The 21349-nt window shown below is 51.6% G+C and overlaps 1 protein-coding gene across 2 annotated transcripts in view; it reads right to left on the minus strand.

The window, feature by feature from the left end:
• col5a1 (procollagen, type V, alpha 1) overlaps positions 1 to 21349 on the minus strand; it is a 551133-nt gene that overhangs the window by 128461 nt on the left and 401323 nt on the right. For both annotated transcript variants that reach the window (XM_072566092.1, XM_072566091.1), the window contains exons 30-37: positions 19044 to 19151; positions 11568 to 11621; positions 11419 to 11472; positions 9204 to 9248; positions 8997 to 9050; positions 8301 to 8345; positions 6961 to 7014; positions 2740 to 2793 (exon numbers count right to left, since the gene is read on the minus strand). In XM_072566092.1, the coding sequence (XP_072422193.1) occupies positions 2740 to 2793; positions 6961 to 7014; positions 8301 to 8345; positions 8997 to 9050; positions 9204 to 9248; positions 11419 to 11472; positions 11568 to 11621; positions 19044 to 19151 (468 nt within the window). The remainder of the gene's footprint in view (positions 1 to 2739; positions 2794 to 6960; positions 7015 to 8300; positions 8346 to 8996; positions 9051 to 9203; positions 9249 to 11418; positions 11473 to 11567; positions 11622 to 19043; positions 19152 to 21349) is intronic.

Consider the following 21349-nt stretch of genomic DNA (forward strand, 5'->3'; position numbering starts at 1 on the left):
TATCAGCAGTGCTTTGCCTGAGGCCCACTGAAGATGTTACTGAGTATGGTGACAAAATGTCTGGAAACAAACCTTCCAGCTCAGTGAGCAAACCTACATCCAGAACCTCAACCTGAGCTACAAATCTTCTCAAAACTTGCTAACTTAATAAATAGTTTGTGTCAGTCTTCACAGTGGACGACATAAGTAATATCCTAACAATTAAGGAGAGTCAAGGACGAGAGTTGAGTATGGTAGCCATTACAAAAGAGAAAGTGCTAGAAAAGCTAAAAGGACTAAAAACTGATAAATCTCCTGCCCCGATGGGCTCCATCCTAGAGTTCTGAGGGAGGTGGCTGAAGAAATAGTGGAGGCACTGGTTGTAATCTTTCAAAATTCACTGGAGTCAGGGAAAGTCCCAGACCATTGGAAAATCGCTGTTGTGACCCCTTTGTTCAAGAAAGGATCAAGACAAAAGATGAAAAGTTTTAGGTCGATTAGCCTAACTTCGGTAGTAGGTAAAATTCTGGAATCCATTGTCTTGAAGGATAGGGGCAGCAGATACAGGGGAACACCACCCCTTGCAAGTTCCCCTCCAACCCACTCACCATCCTGAACTGGAAGCATAAACACTGTTCCTTCAGTGTCACTGGGTCAAAATCTTGGAATTCCCTCCCTAAGGGCATTGTGGGTGTCTCTACACCCCACAGACTGCAGTGATTCACCACTGTCATCTCCAGGACAACTAGGACATGCCACTTTCTGAGGTGTAGTTAATGGTAACCATATTCCAAGAATGAAGAAACCATTGTCAACTCCCACTGCAGTTACCATAAACCAGTATCATTCAGTATTGTCTGATATAAGCCAACACCAGGCAAGCACTGAATTCCATCAACCTCAGTGTCAGCCAACATGACCTGATTCATCTCAACTCAACAGTAACATCCTAAAGATACAACTGGGAAAGTGAACCTTTTATTAAGCTGGGCTTGTGTCTCATTAAGTAACCATCACTGCAGTTCACTGATGCCAGCCTCTTACAAATCCCGATATTAGAGAGTTCCTGCAAGCTAATTTTATTTAACAGGCATTTTCACATATTCTAATGGCCTTAAGTTAGCGAGCAGCAAAGATCTTCAGTCATTATTGTTAGCCAATCTCTTTGTTTCTATTGCTCTTTCTTCAATCTGCTACCCTTGTGTATGTGAGGCTGGGGGCAATGGGGATTACTGATGGGATTGGGACACTCAGTTCACTCAAGTCCCCTATTGTGTATGGCAGGCAGCACTGAATGCCCAGTGATGAGGTGGGGGAAGCTCCAGACGATTTCACACCAGGGTGGGAAGGTGGGAGACAGTAAGGGATACTGACATTTCCCTACTGGAGCGACGCGCTGTGTAACTGCGGACTCATATCCTGCAAAGGGCACCACTGAGCCAGAAGCAGTCTGTTGTGTTAAATGAGGAAATGGGTAGTGGTCCATTATTCTGTTTATGTTAAACTTGAGGAAAGAAAGTGGAATGAATTTTCAACTGGGTGATAAAGCACATTGTGACAGTGGGTCTTGAGCAGTATACTGTGGCTGTGGGAAGCTGTGATTAAAAGCCAGCCATGGAATATCACCACGTGAACAAGTGGCACTTGTACTTTTTAACTTCCATGACTGTGCTGCTGAGCTGCCTTGGGCCACGTGGGCTTTGAATTACACTTGGCTGACCTGCCATAGGGAGGATGAGTGAGGAAATCTTCTCTCATGCCTGACATTGTCCGACTGAATCCTTCTCTGAATAAAAGAGACACTGGAAGGATTGGCAGTTACTATCAATCCATCGTTCCACTAAAATATTGCTCTTTCTCCTTGAAAGTTCTTAGTTTGTAGTAATTGTGATAGAGAGACAGCATTGTGAGCAGACACCATTACAAGGCTGAGAGAGTGAAATTCTTTGCTCATTTTGGAGAAGAGGTGAGGCAGACCGAGGGGCGGAACCTCATCATCCGAGCTGGCATATTCCGGGGTAACATCAGGGAGCACATCCCCACCCGGAAGGGGAGTGGAAATCTGGAACTGTCTTCCCCATCCTCCTTATCCCGGCCCAGAAACTGCTGCAGAGACTGGGGATCATTGAATATGTCACAACTGAGCTTGATGGTTCGTTTTTATTGGATCAGGAGATGAAGGATTCTGGAATCAAAGAGGATAAATGGGGTTATGGTGCAGATCTGATGTGATCTCAGTCATCAGTGAAACAGGCTCAATGGGTTGAATGGCCTCTGCCTGTTATTGTGGAATGTATGGTGGAATTGAAGTCATTGAGGACCATAATTAGTAAAAGAGACAAATTCTCTTTTCCTGAAGGCCATTATCTCTGAATGTACCCATCAGTTATGAGCTCGGGAAACTGGCTTCGATTCAAATCTAAATTAGTGTCACAGCACTACCACCAAGAGGTTTGATCCGAGGGCTCCGCGTGTTGGTCACATGCCAAGCAGCTCCTGGACAATGTTCTCTGGAGAGCCTTACCACACTCTCTCTACCCTCCTCTGTTTGTGGATTCACAAATACATTTCCTAAGATATAAGAGGTTGTGTCACTGGTCTCCGAGGGATTCAGGAGTTCTGTCTGATCTCTTGAAACTCTTTCTATGCAGCTGATAGTACAGTCTGACAGGGCAGAGTGGTCACCTGGGTGAGAATCCCTCCAGGTCAGGGCAATACAGCAGAAGGATTGCAGAAATCTCAGAGCTGGCTGGTACTTACAGTTTCCCCGCGTTGGCCTGGATGTCCAGGTAAGCCGTCCTTGCCAGCTGGGCCCTACAAAGGTAGAGAAAGCAATCACTTAGCAGTTAGTAATATTGTTAGAATGGTTAATTACAACAGGAGACTAATTCTTACATGGACCTTTCCCTCTCCTCTCCCAGGATTAGAGTCTGAATTCAGTTCAGCCTGATACAATGAACTCTCACTGTTCACAGAGGCAAAGTGTCAAGGGAGAAGCTTGAGGCATCAGCATCAACCTTCTGTCAGCCACCACCTGATCAGGGACACAGGATGGTACCAGTCTGGAACAGTAAACACTGATCCTCTAACCCTGGAATGAGCAAGGAGTTGGCCTGGAGCTTTACTCTGTCTCTAACCCCGTGTTGTCCCTGCCCAGGGAGGGTGTGATGGGGACAGTGTAGAGGGAAAAAGTGAGGACTGCAGATGCTGGAGACCAGAGTGGAAAAATGTGGTGCTGGAAAAACACAGCAGGCCAGGCAGCATCCGAGGAGCATGAGAATCGACGTTTTGGGCACGAGACCTTCATCAGGAATGAGGCTGGTGTGCCAAGCGGGCTGAGATAAAAGGTAGGGGGGAGGGAATTTGGGGGAGGGGCGCTGGGAATATGATAGATGGAAGGAGGTGAGGATGAGGGTGATAGGCCAGAGAGGGGTTGGGGGCGGAGAGGTCGGGAAGAAGATTGCAGGTCAAGAAGGCGGTGCTGGGTCTGAGGGTTGGGACTGAGATAAAGTGGGGTGGGGGGGGGTGGTGTTGAGGAAGCTGGAGAAATCTGAGTTCATCCTGTGTGATTGGAAGGTTCCTAGGCGGAAGATGAGGCGGTCTTCCTCCAGGCGTCATGTGGTCAGGGTCTGGCGATGGAGGAGACCAAGGACCTGCACGTCCTTGGTGGAGTGGGAAGGGCAGAGGCCTCACCTTCATCCCCCTACGCTCCCGGATCAATGAGTTTGACACGCAGCTAAACATTGAGCATTTCTTCTGCCGCCTTCGCCTCCGCGCCTACATCTCCAACCAGGATTCTCGCCCACCCTCTGACAATCCCTTCTCCCGCCTCCAACACACCCCATCCATCTGAACACCCCGTGCTGGCCTCTTACCCACCCTCGGTCTCTTCATAGCCAACTGCCGCCGCGACATTAACCACCTCAATCTCTCCACCCCTCTCACCCACTCCAACCTCTCACCCTTGCAACACGCAGCCCTCCACTCCCTCCGTTCCAACCCCAACCTCACTATCAAACCAGCAGACAAGGGAGGCGCGGTAGTAGTTTGGCGCACTGACCTTTACATTGCTGAGGCTAAACGCCAGCTCACAGACACCTCCTCCTACTGCCCCTTGACCATGACCCCACCTCCCACCACCAAACCATCATCTCCCAGACCATCCATAACCTCATCACCTCAGGGGATCTCCCATCCATCACCTCCAACCTCATAGTCCCACAATCCCACACCGCCCGTTTCTACCTCCTGTCAAAATCCACAAACCTGACTGCCCCGGCAGACCCATTGTCTCAGCCTGCTCCTGCCCCACTGAACTCATCCCTGCGAACCTCGACATGATCCTGTCCCCCTTTGTCTAAGAACTCCCCACCTATGTTCAGGATACCACCCACGCCCTCCACCTCCTCCATGACTTTCGCTTCCCCGGTCCCCAACGCCTTATCTTCACCATGGACATCCAGTCCCTGTACACCTCCATCCCCCATCACGAAGGACTCAAAGCCCTCCGCTTCTTCCTCTCCCGCCGAACCAACAGTACCCTTCCACTGACACCCTCCTTTGACTGACTGAACTGGTCCTCAATCTGAACAACTTCTCTTTCCAATTCTCCCACTTCCTCCAAACCAAAGGAGTAGCCATGGGCACCCGCATGGGCCCCAGCTATGCCTGCCTCTTCATGGGATATGGGGAACAGTCCATCTTCCGCAGCTACACTGGCACCACCCCCAACTTTTCCTCCGCTACATCGATGACTGTATCGGCGCTGCCTCGTGCTCCCACGAAGAGGTTGAACAGTTCATCCACTTTACCAACACCTTCCACCCCGACCTCAAATTCACCTGGACCGTCTCAGACTCCTCCCTCCCCTTCCTAGACCTTTCCATTTCTATCTCTGGCGACCGAATCAACACGGACATTTACTATAAACCGACCGACTCCCACAGCTACCTAGACTACACCTCCTCCCACCCTGCCCCCTGTAAAAACGCCATCCCATATTCCCAATTCCTTCGTCTCCGCCGCATCTGCTCCCAGGAGGACCAGTTCCAAAACCGTACAACCCAGATGGCCTCCTTCTTCAAAGACCGCAATTTCCCCCCAGACGTGATCGATGATGCCCTCCACCGCATCTCCTCCACTTCCCGCTCCTCCTCCCTTGAGCCCCGTCCCTCCAATCGCCACCAGGACAGAACCCCACTGGTCCTCACCTACACCCCACCAACCTCCATATACAGCGTATCATCCTCCGTCATTTCCGCCACCTCCAAACAGACCCCACCACCAGGGATATATTTCCTTCCCCCTCCCGTATCAGCGTTCCGGAGAGACCACTCCCTCCGCAACTCCCTCATCAGGTCCACACCCCCCACCAACCCAACCTCCACTCACGGCACCTTCCCCTGCAACCGCAAGAAATGCAAAACTTGAGCCCACACCTCCCCCCTCAACTCCCTCCAAGGCCCCAAGGGATCCTTCCATATCCGCCACAAATTCACCTGCACCTCCACACACATCATTTACTGCATCCGCTGCACCCGATGTGGCCTCCTCTATATTGGGGCTGCCTACTTGTGGAACGTTTCAGAGAACACCTCTGGGACACCCGGACCAACCAACCCAACCACCCCGTGGCTCAACACTTCAACTCTCCCTCCCACTCCACCAAGGACATGCAGGTCCTTGGACTCCTCCATCGCCAGACCATAGCAACACGACACCTGGAGGAAGAGCGCCTCATCTTCTGCCTAGGAACCCTCCAACCACAAGGGATGAACTCAGATTTCTCCAGCTTCCTCATTTCCACACCCCCCCCACCTTATCTCAGTCCCAACCCTCGGATTCAGCCCCGCCTTCTTGACCTGCAATCTTCTTCCCGACCTCTCCGCCCTATCACCCTCACCCTCACCTCCTTCCACCTATCGTATTCCCAGCGCCCCTCCCCCAAAGCCCCTCCTCCCTACCTTTTATCTCAGCCCGCCTGGCACACCAGCCTCATTCCTGAAGAAGGGCTTATGCCCGAAATGTTGATTCTCCTGCTCCTCGGATGCTGTCTGGCCTGCTGTGTTTTTCCAGCACCACATTTTTCAACAGCGTAGCGGGAGCTTTACTCTGTCTTTAACCCCTTGTTGTCCCTGCCCTGGGAGGGTTTAATGGGGACAGTGTAGAGTGAGCTTTACTCTGTGTTGTCCCTGCCCTGGGAAGGTTTGATGGGAACAGTGTAGAAGAAGCTTTACTCTGTGTTGTCCCTGCCCTTGGAGGGTTTAATGGGGACAGTGTAGAGTGAGCTTTACTCTGTGTTGTCCCTGCCCTGGGAGGGTTTAATGGGGACAGTGTAGAGTGAGCTTTACTCTGTGTTGTCCCTGCCCTGGGTGGGTTTAATGGGGACAGTGTAGAGTGAGCTTTACTCTGTGTTGTCCCTGCCCTGGGAGGGTTTAATGGGGACAGTGTAGAGTGAGCTTTACTCTGTGTTGTCCCTGCCCTGGGATGGTTTACTCTGTGTTGTCCCTGCCCTGGGAGGGTTTAATGGGGACAGTGTAGAGGGAGCTTTACTCTGTGTTATCCCTGCCCTGGGAGGGTTTAATGGGGACAGTGTAGAGTGAGCTTTACTCTGTGTTGTCCCTGCCCTGGGAGGGTTTAATGGGGAGGCTATTCAGCTCAGACTTGCTGATTGAAATGCAATCGCTCAGGTCCCACTTTCCATTTCTTCTTCCGATAGTATTGCAAATTGTTCTTTTTCAGATAGAGCTGAACATTTCCTTAGCTGAGAATTAACTGAATGGTTAAAGGAAGAAGGGAATGTCTGACAGGTGACCTGTTCGGCTGTACTCTTAAACACGCCACTATTTCTGAGTAAGTGCACATTTGTGGATCATTAAACATATTAAATAATATCTTCAACAGCATTTGTATTTGGAGTAAGGAAATCTGCATTGATGTGCAATTGGGCAAAAATAATTATAAATTCCTACAACTACTCACAGGAGGTCCCTTGGGTCCAGCAAATCCCATTGGTCCCTGAGGTCCAGGTGGCCCCTAAAATGTAAACAGAAGCAAGTTGAGAAAAGGAATATTTGCATTTCTATATCACCTCCCCCAACTGCGAGGTGCCCCCAATTGCTAGGCAACCAATTAATTACCTTGGAATGTAGCTCTTGTTTCAATGTTGGGAATACAGCTGCCAAGTTGAGACCAAGCTCCCAGACCGTCAATTATACAAACAACGAGATGATTACTTTATTGTCATCTCAGTTTAGGGACAAATATTTGCCTCCAAAATGGGACAATGAGATGTTTTACAATTACCTGAGAGGGCACTAACACTCAGATTAATGTCCTATCAGAATAGGTGTAGGAAAACACTGGATATTAACCACAGCGTTAAACTCTGCGTTGGTACAACTTGTACATTATTGGCTGTTACTGAGGTGCCCACACAAGTGGTTTGAAGACAAGGATGTGGCTGATCCATCATGAACCATGATGGTGTATGCTGAGGTGAGGCAGCTGCTGGAGATTCTCAAGAGTTTCAGTTCTGTGTTATTGCGCAGTTGGTTCTGGGGGGACACTGTCTCAACGTTCTGTGACTTTGAGTTCACAAACCTGTGTTTGGTGGCATTGGCTTGTGCCAGGCAGTGGTCAGAGTTATGTTGGCAGGAGCATGGCCATATGACATTTCCAGCATCTGATCAGTTGTAGCTTGTGAGAGTCCAAACAAACACGGCCAATGTTCCCCAGACAGTGGAGCTCGGAAACCCCATTGAGTGATCAGAGTGATGTTATTAAATCGAGCTGATCCTTACTGAGCAGCTCATGTCAATACACTCACACAGCCTGTGTTGTTTTTTTCTTTACCCTCTATTGTTTTATTTTCACAATGAGAATGTTTTTTACAATTTCAAACCTGTTGTTATCACCTGACCAAATTCACCAGTGCATAATGCAATACTTAGATGTTCTCAATATTTGAAAGTCAAACAGCCCCAAAGATGAAGGGGGTGAGTTGAATGACCAAAGCCATCGTACATGTTTCAAAGCTGTGATCACAATGGACCATTTGACTTAAATTCTGATTCCCTTCTGTGCTGCGCTGAAATTTTCGTGAGATTTCAGGGAAAACTGGCTACAAAAGCCAGATTGAGTAAAAACAGTCTAATCTGGGCACAATACACTCATGTCCCGATCAGGGAACAAATAGCACATTAGCAGCTTCACTCTGCAGTGTTGAATGTGGAGGGGCAGAAGGTGCATGTCTGGGTCAGCATAAAAACCGCTGCATGGAAATAAACGAGGAGCAGAGAAAGAATCTGAATAATCCATACCCTCTCACCAGTCGGACCTGGTGGTCCATCAGTGCCTGAGCTACCCTGTAATCAAAGAAGATTCGAGATATTAGCTTCTGAAAATAATTTATAACAACAACAACACACTGAACCATCCTGGAAACACTCTATTGGACAGGTACTCGGGGGTTGACTGGTATCCCATCTCTGTTCCCCATCTGCCACACCTCTACACTAAAAGTGACAGAGGCACAGCTTCCTTTGATCTTTCACAGGACTGGGGGAGTTTACACTCTCCTTGTCTGTTGGGACCCAGCAGAACTGAAATTTGCCACATTTTCAACCCAATTATTTTTGGACAGGTGCATAAAACAAACTGATTCAGACAACCTCGAGTATGCCAGAGAGGGGGCAGACAGTCACAGCAGAGACAACATGTTGTTCTGGCAGTGAAGGGAATGAGGGGGAGTTTTCTGATGATGGAGAGTTAGGAATCAGGAGAGTGAGTTACTGGCACAAAGGCTGAAGCAGCCATTTGTGAGCTTTACTCTGTATCTAAGCCCATGCTGTAGCTGTCCTGGGAGTGTTTGAAGGGGGCAGTGTAGAGGTAGCTTTATTCTGTATTTAACCCCGTATTGTCCTCATCCTGGAGGTGCTGAATGGGGCAGTATGAAGGAAGCTTTACTTTTGATTTAAAAGAATAGGGAGCCTATTCTTTTCGGAAAGTACCATTACCTTAGGTCCAGCTTTTCCTGTGGCTCCTCTTGGGCCACGTTCACCCCTTGGCCCCTTTAAAGATAAGACAAACAATGTTAGAATCACAAGAAACAAGCTGTTAAACAGCTGAGGTTTCTCATGAGAAGTTACACCATGAATGGCAGTGATGATGGAAAGGGATGTACGTGAGCAGGAGATGAGAAAGCTGAGGAAATGGGTTGTTACCGTTGGCCCTCTCTGCCCCCTGGGTCCTGCTTTTCCTGGAGTCCCCTAGAAATAAAGAAGAAGGAGCCAGTTAGTGAAAGCGGACTGAGGAGGGCTGAGTCAGCACTCAGTGAAGAGTCCACGACCACTCCCTCCCAGCAAACCATGCTGACATCTCTGTCAGTGTAATCCCTCTGGTCTTGTTCAACTGCTGTTCCACACGGACTGGTTAATGTGTAACTACCCCTTTTATTTCATTGTATCAGAGTAATTTGCAAATGGGCAAGACAAACCACAAATGCCACACCTTAGTAAAGAATTTAAGTGAGTTAACTACATGCAGAGGGTGGTACGTGTATGGAATGAGCTGCCAGAGGAAATGGTGCAGGCTGGTACAATTGCAACATTTAAAAGGCGCCTGGATGGGTATGTGAATAGGAAGAGTTTAGAGGGATTTGGGCCAAGTGCTGGCAAATGGGACTAGATTAAGTCAGGATATCTGGTCGGCATGGACGGGTTAGACTGAAGGGTCTGTTTCTATACTTTACATCTCCATGACCAAGAGAAACAGTGACTTTGTTCATTACAAATCAAAGGGAAGTCTTTTGTTTGATGTCATGTCTTTAACCAATTTCAAAGATATCTACACTGACCAATGGTTACAATGGAAAGGGAGGGGAGGGGGCAAGGGGCCTATTTTACAAGTGTACCCTGTTCAGTTAAATGTGCTGACGTTTCTGTCTCACTGGAAGCTGCTAGCAACCAGGAATCCTCATTAACAAAAACAGATGGCAAGGGCTGAACCTAAAGCCATAGCACCCCTCACCATCCCGCTCCCCCGGGACCCCATCAGGTGTTTGTACATTTTCTCCTGCCGGTCTGAGGGACAAGCTGACTGCTAAGACCATAAGATATAGGAGCAAAATTAAGCCATTCAACCCATCAAGTCTGCTCAATTATTCGATTATGTCTGATTATCCACTTTCTCAATCCCATTTTCTTCTGCCGTAACCCTTGATCCCCCTTACTAAACAAGAACTTGGCTATCTCTGTTTGAAAAACACTCCATAGTCATCTGTGGCAATGAGTTTCCCAGATTTACCCTTCTCTGGCTGAAGAGATTCTTCCTCATCTCAGTCTTAAAGGAGTGTCCCTTCACCCTGAGGCTGTGCCCTCTGGTCCTAGACTCTCCTACTCGTGGAAACATCTTCTCCATGTCCCCTCTACCCAGGCCTCTCAGTATACTCTAAGTTTCAATCAGATCCCCCCCCTCATCCTTTCAGCTAAACTACATCAAGTATAGACCACACCCACCCGGTCAAAGTTCAGTCAGGACACAATCCCACCTCTCCCCCTCCACTACCCCAACCCACTGGGTTTTCTCTCTCTGTTTTGACAGCTCTGTCAGTATTAATTCTTAAGTGCAGCTGGATGACGGAGGGGTGGGGGGGGGGAGGGGGGGGGGAGGTGGGGGGTGGGGGGTGGAGGGCTTTGATCAGTCTCACAAGCGGTGTTGCAATCCTCAAAGCAGCTGAGGAAGCTTGCAATTTGGAGTGGTTTTGAGGAAGGAAGGCCCAGGGTCGGCATGGTTTTAGTCAGATTACCATCAGCGATGTGCTGGAAGTATGCCTGGGACTGAGGGTTATAGTGTACTTTCTGAGTCCTAGAGAGTGTCTAGGAGTGGGATGGAGCACAGCAGTTACTGAGGCAATCCATGGTGGAACAGCTATTAAGGGTTGCAAAGCCAGACCAGTAAATCTAAGGAATTGTAATCTCTTGTGAAGTTTAATAAAATGTAATGATCCAATATGGCACTAACATCTGGGAGAACTGCCAAGAAATCTGTGGGATCTGTTTTGATTGTATTTGCTGTCTGATGTGTCCACTTTCCATGTTTACATGTTAATTCTGAGTGTTAGAAATAAGTTGTACTTATATTGTGGATTGTATTTCTGTTCTAATGCTGTAAAGTTTATTCTTGTTTGTACAAACGTTGGAATTTTGTTGCTTTGTTGCCTCAGTAAGTCCCCTGAATCTCACGGATTGTCTCCTTGAAATATAAAAGTTTCTGAGCCCCAGCCAGACTGTGACAGAAATCTGGAGTCTAATCCAGGATTGCAATAGATTTTACCAAATGCTTTCTTTTCCTGGTGTCCCACATTGCCTCCTTGGCTTGGCCACAGGACCACAGTGGACAGGGTCATTGGAATGTCTTAATTATTAAACTGGCACCCACCCTCACTCCTTTCTCGCCATTTGCTCCCGGAAATCCTGGGAATCCAATCGAACCCTGGAAAGGATGAAAGGAAAAATCATGAACGGGAACTCTGGGAATTCCAGATAGGAGGTTGGGAACTGCCTCTCCATCGCCAGAAGTAGACTTACTTTTGGACCTTGTCTTCCTGGGTAGCCTGGCAATCCCGGAACTCCCAGTTTTCCCTAAAGGGACAGAGGATAGGGTTAGTTGGGTGCTGGAATCATTCTAGCAGGCGACAGGAAGACCAGGAGAACACCACTCCGAGGTTATCCTCATGTATTTCTCATTCCACAAGTTAATGATATATGAGAATAATTAGCATCAAGGCAAGTCCAATGATACCAATGTCAGCAACAAACCATATCCCTCACATTAACAAGCGCATTAAATCCACTCCAGACTCCTCGGACACTGAGGGGGAAGTGAGCACTGAAGATGCTGCAGTATCAGAGAGGGTGGTGCTGGAAAAACACAGCAGGTCAGGCAGCATCCTAGAAGCAGGATCTCTCCTCATTCCTGATGAAGGGCTTATGCCTGAAATGTCGACTCTCCTGCTCCTCAGAATCTGCCTGACCTGCTGTGTTTTTCCAGCACCACACTCTTGACTCCTCAGATACTGAAGGAGTCCATGCTCAAATGCAACAAGATCTGGATAATATCTAGGCTTGGGCTGACAAGTGGCAAGTAACATTCACACCACACAGTGCCAGGCAATAACCATCACCAATAAGAAACAATCTATTCACCACCCCTTGACAGACAATGGTGTTACCATCATTGAATCCTGCACTATCAACACTCTGGGGGTTACCGTTGACCAGAAACTCAACTGGACTCACCACATAAACACAGTGGGTCCAAGAGCAAGTCAGAAGCTGGGATCCTGCAGCAGCTAACTCCCCTCCTGACTCCCCAAAGCCCCTGTCCACCATCGACAAGGTGTAAGTCAGCAATGTGATGGAACACTCCCCACTTGCCTGGATGGGTGCAGCCCCAACAACAGAAGCTTGACACCATTCAGGACAAAGCAGCCTACTTGATTGGCACCCACATCCACAAACATACACACCCTCCACCACTGATGCCCAGTAGCAGCAGTGTGTACTCACTGCAAAATGAGCTGCAGAAATTCACCAAAGATCCTCAGACAGCACCTTCCAAACCCACGCCCACTTCCATTTAGAAGGAAAAAAGCAGCAGGTACATGGGAACATCACCCCCTGCAAGTTCCTCTCCAAGCCTCTCACCATCCTGACTTGGAAATATATCACCGTTCCTTCAGTGTCGCTGGGGCAAACTCCTGGAATCGCCTCCCTAAGAATGGATGGGTCTATCTGTAGCTCACAGGCTGCAGTGGGTCAAGAAGGCAGCTCACCATCACCTTGTCAAGGGCAACTATGGTTGGGCAATAAATGCTGGCCAGCTCCCTGAACGAGCAAAGAAAATCCACATAATCCAACCTCCCATCATCTCCTTGTGATGGACCCCTCCCACTTTGTCCCTAAAACCCACTTTTGTCCCTCTTCAGAAACACATCACATTATCCTCAGTCATATTGACACTGTTTACTACAGACGGCCCAGGCTGAGTGGCGCACGATAGCAACGATTTGCAACTGAACGAGCTCGGTGTTTAACTTCGGAGAACAGGAGAAAGTACTAAAGATCAACGAACGCTCAAAATTTAATCAGGCCAGTGTGGGGCAGCAGTGTGAGGCAGTGTGGGGCAGCAGTGTGACCCAGTGTGAGGCAGCAGTGTGACCCAGTGTGGGGCAGCAGTGTGAGGCAGTGTGGGGCAGCAGTGTGACCCAGTGTGGGGCAGCAGTGTGACCCAGTGTGGGGCAGCAGTGTGACCCAGTGTGGGGCAGCAGTGTGACCCAGTGTGGGGCAGCAGTGTGAGGCAGTGTGGGGCAGCAGTGTGACCCAGTGTGGGGCAGCAGTGTGACCCAGTGTGGGGCAGCAGTGTGACCCAGTGTGGGGCAGCAGTGTGACCCAGTGTGGGGCAGCAGTGTGACCCAGTGTGGGGCAGCAGTGTGACTCAGTGTGGGGCAGCAGTGTGACTCAGTGTGGGGCAGCAGTGTGACTCAGTGTGGGGCAGCAGTGTGACCCAGTGTGAGGCAGCAGTGTGACCCAGTGTGACCCACCAGTGTGAGGCAGCAGTGTGACCCAGTGTGGGGCAGCAGTGTGACCCAGTGTGGGGCAGCAGTGTGACCCAGTGTGACCCACCAGTGTGAGGCAGCAGTGTGACCCAGTGTGGGGCAGCAGTGTGACCCAGTGTGGGGCAGCAGTGTGACCCAGTGTGAGGCAGCAGTGTGACCCACCAGTGTGACCCAGTGTGGGGCAGCAGTCTGACCCAGTGTGAGGCAGCAGTGTGACTCAGTGTGTGGCAGCAGTGTGACCCAGTGTGGGGCAGCAGTGTGACCCAGTGTGGGGCAGCAATGTGACCCAGTGTGGGGCAGCAGTGTGAGGCAGTGTGGGGCAGCAGTCTGACCCAGTGTGAGGCTGCAGTGTGACCCAGTGTGTGGCAGCAGTGTGACCCAGTGTGAGGCAGCAGTGTGACCCAGTGTGAGGCAGCAGTGTGACCCAGTGTGGGGCAGCAGTGTGACCCAGTGTGTGGCAGCAGTGTGACCCAGTGTGTGGCAGCAGTGTGACCCAGTGTGAGGCAGCAGTGTGACCCAGTGTGGGGCAGCAGTGTGACCCAGTGTGGGGCAGCAGTATGACTCAGTGGGGGGCAGCAGTGTGACCCAGGGTGAGGCAGCAGTGTGACCTGGTGTGAGGCAGCAGTATGAGCCAGTGTGGGGCAGCAGTATGACCCAGTGTGAGACAGCAGTATGACCCAGTGTGGGGCAGCAGTGTGACCCAGTGTGGGGCAGCGGTGTGACCCAGTGTGGGGCAGCGGTGTGACCCAGTGTGGGGCAGCAGTGTGACCCAGTGGGAGGTAGTAGTATGAGACAGTGTGAGGCAGCAGTACAACCCAGTGTGGGGCAGCAGTATGACCCACCAGTGTGACCCAGTGTGAGGCAGCAGTGTGACCCAGTGTGAGGCAGCAGTGTGACCTAGTGTGAGGTAGTAGTATGAGACAGTGTGAGGCAGCAGTGTGACCCAGTGTGGGGCAGCAGTATGACCCACCAGTGTGACCCAGTGTGAGGCAGCAGTGTGACCCAGTGTGAGGCAGCAGAGTGACCTAGTGTGAGGTAGTAGTATGAGACAGTGTGAGGCAGCAGTGTGACCCAGTTTGAGGTAGCGGTGTGACCCAGTATAAGGTAGCAGTGTGACCCAGTGTGAGGTAGCAATGTGACACAGTGTGAGGCAGCAGTTTGACTCATTCTCGGGCAGCAGTGTGACCCAGTGTGGGGCAGCAGTGGGACCCAGTGTGTGGCAGCAGTGTGACCCAGTGGGAGGAAGCAGTGTGACCCATTTTGAGGCAGTGTGACCCAGTGTGGGGTAATGGTGTGACCCAGTTTGACCCAGTGTGGGGCAGCAGTATGTCCCAGTGTGAGGTAGCAGTGTGACCCAGTGTGACCCACCAGTGTGACCCAGTGTGAGGCAGCAGTGTGACCCAGTGTGAGGCAGCAGTGTGACCCAGTGGGAGGTAGCAGTGTGACCCAGTGTGAGGTAGCAGTGTGACACAGTGTGAGGCAGCAGTGTGACCCAGTGTGGGGCAACAGTGTGACCCAGTGTGAGGCAGCAGTGTGACCCAGTGTGAGGCAGCAGTTTGACCCAGTGTGGGGCAGCAGTGTGACCCAGTGTGGGGCAGCAGTATGACCCAGTGTGGGGCAGCAGTGTGACCTAGTGTGGGGCAGCAGTATGACCCAGTGTGGGGCAGCAGTGTGACCCAGTGTGAGGCAGCAGTGTGACCCAGTGTGGGGCAGCAGTGTGACCCAGTGTGGGGCAGCAGTATGATCCAGTGTGGGGCAGCAGTGTGACCCAGTGTGAGGCAGCAGTGTGACCCAGTGTGAGGCAGCAGTGTGAGCCAGTGTGAGGTAGCTGTGTGACCCTGTGTGAGGCAGCAGTGTGACCCAGTGTGGGGTAGCAGTGTGACCCAGTGTGAGGCAGCAGTGTGACCCAGTGTGGGGCAGCAGTATGACCCACCAGTGTGACCCAGTGTGAGGCAGCAGTGTGACCCAGTGTGGGGCAGCAGTATGACCCACCAGTGTGACCCAGTGTGAGGTAGCAGTGTGACGCAGTGTGAGGTAGTAGTATGACCCAGTGTGAGGCAGCAGTGTGACCCAGTGTGAGGCAGCAGTGTGACCCAGTGTGAGGCAGCAGCATGACCCAGTATGGGGCAGCAGTGTGACCCAGGGTGGGGCAGCCCTGTGACCCAGTGTGTGGCAGCAGTGTGACACAGTGTGAGGAAGCAGTGTGACCCAGTGTGAGGTAGTAGTATGACCCAGTGTGGGGCAGCAGTGTGACCCAGTGTGAGGTAGCAGTGTGAGCCAGTGTGGGGCAGTGTGACACAGTGTGAGGCAGCAGTGTGACCCAGTGTGGGGCAGTGTGACACAGTGTGAGGCAGCAGTGTGACCCAGTGTGGGGCAGTGTGACACAGTGTGAGGCAGCAGTGTGACCCAGTGTGAGGTAGCAGTGTGACCCAGTGTGAGACAGCAGTGTGACCCAGTGTGGGGCAGCAGTGTGACCCAGTGTGGGGCAGCAGTGTGATCCAGTGTGAGGTAGCAGTGTGACCCAGTGTGGGGCAGTGTGACACAATGTGAGGCAGTGTGACTCAGTGTGAGACAGCAGTGTGACCCAGTGTGAGGAAGCAGTGTGACCCAGTGTGAGGCAGCAGTGTGACCCAGTGTGAGGTAGCAGTGTGACCCATTGTGAGGCAGCAGCATGACCCAGTGTGAGGTAGCAGTGTGACCCAGTGTGAGGAAGCAGTGTGACCCAGTGTGAGGCAGCAGTGTGACCCAGTGTGAGGTAGCAGTGTGACCCAGTGTGAGGCAGCAGTGTGACCCAGTGTGAGGAAGCAGTGTGACCCAGTGTGAGGCAGCAGTGTGACCCAGTGTGAGGTAGCAGTGTGACCCAGTGTGGGGCAGCAGCATGACCCAGTGTGGGGCAGCAGTGTGACCCAGTGTGAGGCAGCAGTGTGACCCAGTGTGAGGAAGCAGTGTGAGCCAGTGTGAGGTATCAGTGTGACCCTGTGTGAGGCAGCAGTGTGACCCAGTGTGGGGTAGCAGTGTGACCCAGTGTGACCCAGTGTGAGGCAGCAGTGTGACCCAGTGTGGGGCAGCAGTATGACCCAGTGTGAGGCAGCAGTGTGACCCACCAGTGTGACCCAGTGTGAGGTAGCAGTGTGACCCAGTGTGAGGCAGCAGTGTGACCTAGTGTGGGGCAGCAGTATGACCCAGTGTGAGGCAGCAGTGTGACCCAGTGTGGGGCAGCAGTGTGACACAGTGTGAGGTAACAGTGTGACCCAGTGTGAGGTAGTAGTATGACCCAGTGTGAGGCAGCAGTGTGACCCAGTGGGAGGTAGCAGTGTGACCCAGTGTGAGGCAGCAGTGTGACCCAGTGTGAGGCAGCAGTGTGACCCAGTGTGAGGCAGCAGCATGACCGAGTATGGGGCAGCAGTGTGATCCAGTGTGAGGCAGCAGTGTGACCCAGTGTGGGGCAGCCCTGTGACCCAGTGTGTGGCAGCAGTGTGACACAGTGTGAGGTAACAGTGTGACCCAGTGTAAGGTAGTAGTATGACCCAGTGTGAGGCAGCAGTGTGACCCAGTGTGAGGCAGCAGTGTGACCCAGTGTGAGGTAGTAGTATGACCCAGTGTGGGGCAGCAGTGTGACCCAGTGTGGGGCAGCAGTGTGACCCAGTGTGGGGCAGCAGCATGACCCAATGTGAGGTAGCAGTGTGATCCAGTGTGAGGCAGCAGTGTGACCCAGTGTGAGGTAGCAGTGTGACCCAGTGTGGGGCAGCAGTGTGACCCAGTGTGGGGCAGTGTGACACAGTGTGAGGCAGCAGTGTGACCCAGTGTGAGGTAGCAGAGTGACCCAGTGTGGGGCAGTGTGACACAGTGTGAGGCAGCAGTGTGACCCAGTGTGGGGCAGCAGTGTGAGCCAGTGTGGGGCAGCAGTGTGACCCAGTGTGGGGCAGTGTGACACAGTGTGGGGCAGCAGTGTGACCCAGTGTGGGGCAGCAGTGTGATCCAGTGTGAGGTAGCAGTGTGACCCAGTGTGGGGCAGTGTGACACAGTGTGAGGCAGTGTGACCCAGTGTGAGACAGCAGTGTGACCCAGTGTGGGGCAGTGTGACCCAGTGTGAGGAAGCAGTGTGACCCAGTGTGAGGAAGCAGTGTGACCCAGTGTGAGGCAGCAGTGTGACCCAGTGTGAGGTAGCAGTGTGACCCAGTGTGGGGCAGCAGCATGACCCAGTGTGAGGTAGCAGTGTGACCCAGTGTGAGGCAGCAGTGTGACCCAGTGTGAGGTAGCAGTGTGACCCAGTGTGAGGCAGCAGTGTGACCCAGTGTGAGGCAGCAGTGTGACCCAGTGTGAGGCAGCAGTGTGATCCAGTGTGAGGTAGCAGTGTGACCCAGTGTGGGGCAGTGTGACCCAATGTGAGGCAGCAGTGTGACCCAGTGTGAGGCAGCAGTGTGATCCAGTGTGAGGTAGCAGTGTGACCCCAGTGTGAGGCAGCAGTGTGACCCAGTGTGAGGCAGCAGTGTGATCCAGTGTGAGGTAGCAGTGTGACCCAGTGTGGGGCAGTGTGACCCAGTGTGGAGCAGCAGTGTGACCCAGTGTGAGGCAGCAGTGTGACCCAGTGTGAGGTAGCAGTGTGACCCAGTGTGGGGCAGTGTGACCCAGTGTGGGGCAGCAGTGTGACCCAGTGTGGGGCAGCAGTGTGACCCAGTGTGTGGCAGTGTGACCCAGTGTGGGGCAGTGTGACCCAGTTTTGGGCAGTGTGACCCAGTGTGAGGCAGTGTGACCCAGTGTGAGGCAGTGTGACCCAGTGTGGGGCAGTGTGACCCAGTTTGGGGCAGTGTGACCCAGTGTGGGGCAGTGTGACCCAGTGTGGGGCAGTGTGACCCAGTTTGGGGCAGTGTGACCCACTGTGAGGCAGTGTGACCCAGTGTGTGGCAGTGTGACCCAGTGTGGGGCAGTGTGACCCAGTTTGGGGCAGTGTGAGGCAGTGTGACCCAGTGTGGGGCAGTGTGACCCAGTGTGGGGCAGCAGTGTGACCCAGTGTGAGGAAGCAGTGTGACCCAGTGTGAGGAAGCAGTGTGACCCAGTGTGGGGCAGCAGTGTGACCCAGTGTGGGGCAGCACTGTGACCCAGTGTGAGGCAGTGTGACCCAGTGTGAGGCAGTGTGAGGCAGTGTGACCCAGTGTGAGGCAGTGTGAGGCAGTGTGAGGCAGTGTGACCCAGTGTGGGGCAGTGTGACCCAGTGTGGGGCAGTGTGACCCAGTGTGGGGCAGCACTGTGACCCAGTGTGACCCAGTGTGGGGCAGCGCTGTGACCCAGTGTGAGGCAGTGTGACCCAGTGTGGGGCAGTGTGACCCAGTGTGAGGCAGTGTGACCCAGTGTGGGGCAGTGTGACCCAGTCTGAGCTGAGCTGGAGCTGTGTGAAGTGGCACTACATGGACAGGCTGGGCTCTCAGTGATCCATCTGGTCAGGTACCTTCTCACCAGGCGGCCCAGGTGGGCCATTATCTCCAGCCGGTCCAAACCGGCCTTTCGGACCCTCAGGACCATCTTCTCCCCTGGGACCCGCTGGACCAAGCTCACCCTGAGAGAAAACAATAATACCAAACAGTTGGTTAGAAAGAGCCCTGAGAGGGAGAGGCAGAGAAAGAGGGAGGAACATTGAGGCGAACGGAATACCAGGGAAATAGAAATGGGAGAAAGGATGAAGGAACTGGGGGTGCTGGGGTCAACAAAGCAAACAAGGGAAATGAGGGAAATTGAGATAAGGGCCACTGACAGCAAAGAACATGGAAGAAAGGAGAGAGTCTCCTTTATGCAAGAAGTGAGGAAGAGCAAGTTTTAAACATATACTTTATTCATAAAAATATCTTTATATATACGTACATGATCCCTAAAGCAGTTCATAGCAGCATGTGAAGAAACAAACAAACATTGGAGTTTGACTCTCTCCAACGAACACTGCAAAGGCATTTCTTACTTGTACAAGAGTATATTTACAATTATTTGGGATAGTGACAGGTCAAAGGGCAGAGAGCAAAGACAGTGTTCCTATAGTTAGCTCTGCCTGAAGACTCACTCCCTTTCCAGAGAGTGGGAGTGGGCTGGGACCTGATTGGATGGCGAATTCTATCTGTCTCCCAGGTTTTTGCTCATCAGCCTGTCCCTCGGTCTCTCTGCAATTCAGACTCTGTGCCCTCCCTCTTCTGGACTTTTGCATTTCAGAATATCAATGAGCTGCGTCTCTTTCCAAACAGATGAAAATGTGAAATATTTTGGACCACTTTATCCTTCTGGTGACTGAATCTTGACAGAAAACCAATTTCTCTTTGAATAACGTTCCTTTGTGAGCTGGTTTGGGTTTACAATGTGTGGTGCTGCACTGATTCCATGTGGAAACAGTGAGAGCTTGGCTGAGGGGAGACTCTCAGAGGAAACGATGTAACCGTGACAGTAAATCACTCCGGCTCTGAAGGACAGACTCGTGTTACCGGATAATTCCGCTCCAGCCGCTTGTCACCGTGATGCCGAAGGAATGAACAGCAGCTCAGTAACTAAACTGGTCCCTGGCCAGAATGAATGGCCTTGGAGTCAGAGACGGCAAAGGAACGAGATCAGGAAATACTATAACACATGGAATAAGAGGACAGTGTGTGAAAGAGACGGACAGAGAGTCAGAAAGAGAGAGAGAGAGAGAGAGAGAGAGAGTGGAGGGGGGAGAGAGGGACGGGGGAGGTAGAGAGTGAGAGGTAGAACAATGAGAGAGAGGAAGAATGAGGAGGAGAGAGAGTTAGAGAGAGAGAGAGAGAGAGGTAGATTGGGAGAGTAAGAGAGAGAGAGTTAGAGAGTTCAGTGTGAGAACCATTGACATGGTGAGGACAGCTGAGCTGAGGAGTGGACACATACACAGGAATCTTCCCAAACCTACAAGGGTGGGATTGAGGTTCATGATGCTTCAGTCTGGGTGAAGCTGTCTTCTGGAAAGGTGGGAGAAGGGTCTTTGAATATCTTTTGTTTCGGGGATGAAAGAGGATCAGGTTCAGCGGGAATGTGGAGCAATCAGTTCAGCCACGGTCTCATTGAACAATGCTGCAGGGGTTTGAAGGGTAGAGTGACCTCTGCCTGCTCCTAATCTACAGGTTTCTACGGTTACTAACCATGGTTACTAAGGCCCTGCTTTGAGACATGGGACTGATCAACTGTCACCAGGAGACCGAGCAATATGCTCACCTTTCTGATCATTCTGATCAATGAGTGGACTCAGTGAGAGTTATGGTGAAAACCTCACCTCACTCTTCAATTCTCTGTGTTACTGTCTCTCAGGGAGGTGTTTCCCTCTAACCCTGTTTACCTCAATCACCTCAGAGGGATTAATCACCAACTGGAACCCTGGGTTACATTTTGGCTGTTACACATTTAGTGCTCCCAGGCCTGGAGAGACTGTGGAAGAGAGTTACAGGAATGAGTCCAGGGATGAGGGACTATGGTGACTGAGGAGAGACTGCAGACTCTGGGATTGTCCTCCTCAGAGCAGAGAAGGTTGAGGGGAGATTTAATCAAGGAGTTCAAAATCAGGGTCAGGTTTGTTCGATGAATGAGAGAAACTGTTCCCAGGGGCAGGAGGGTCAGTGACCAGACAGACACAGACTGAAGGGTATCAGGAAAAGGACCAGAGTGGGGGAGAAGGAGAATTTATTTTTGCACATCAGTTTATTGTGATCTGAGACATGCTGCGTGAAAGGGAGATGGGAGCAGACTGAACAGGAACTTTCGAAACAGCGG

The sequence above is a fragment of the Chiloscyllium punctatum genome, chromosome 49 (assembly GCF_047496795.1).
Source record: "Chiloscyllium punctatum isolate Juve2018m chromosome 49, sChiPun1.3, whole genome shotgun sequence".
In the NCBI taxonomy this organism is placed as follows: domain Eukaryota; kingdom Metazoa; phylum Chordata; class Chondrichthyes; order Orectolobiformes; family Hemiscylliidae; genus Chiloscyllium; species Chiloscyllium punctatum.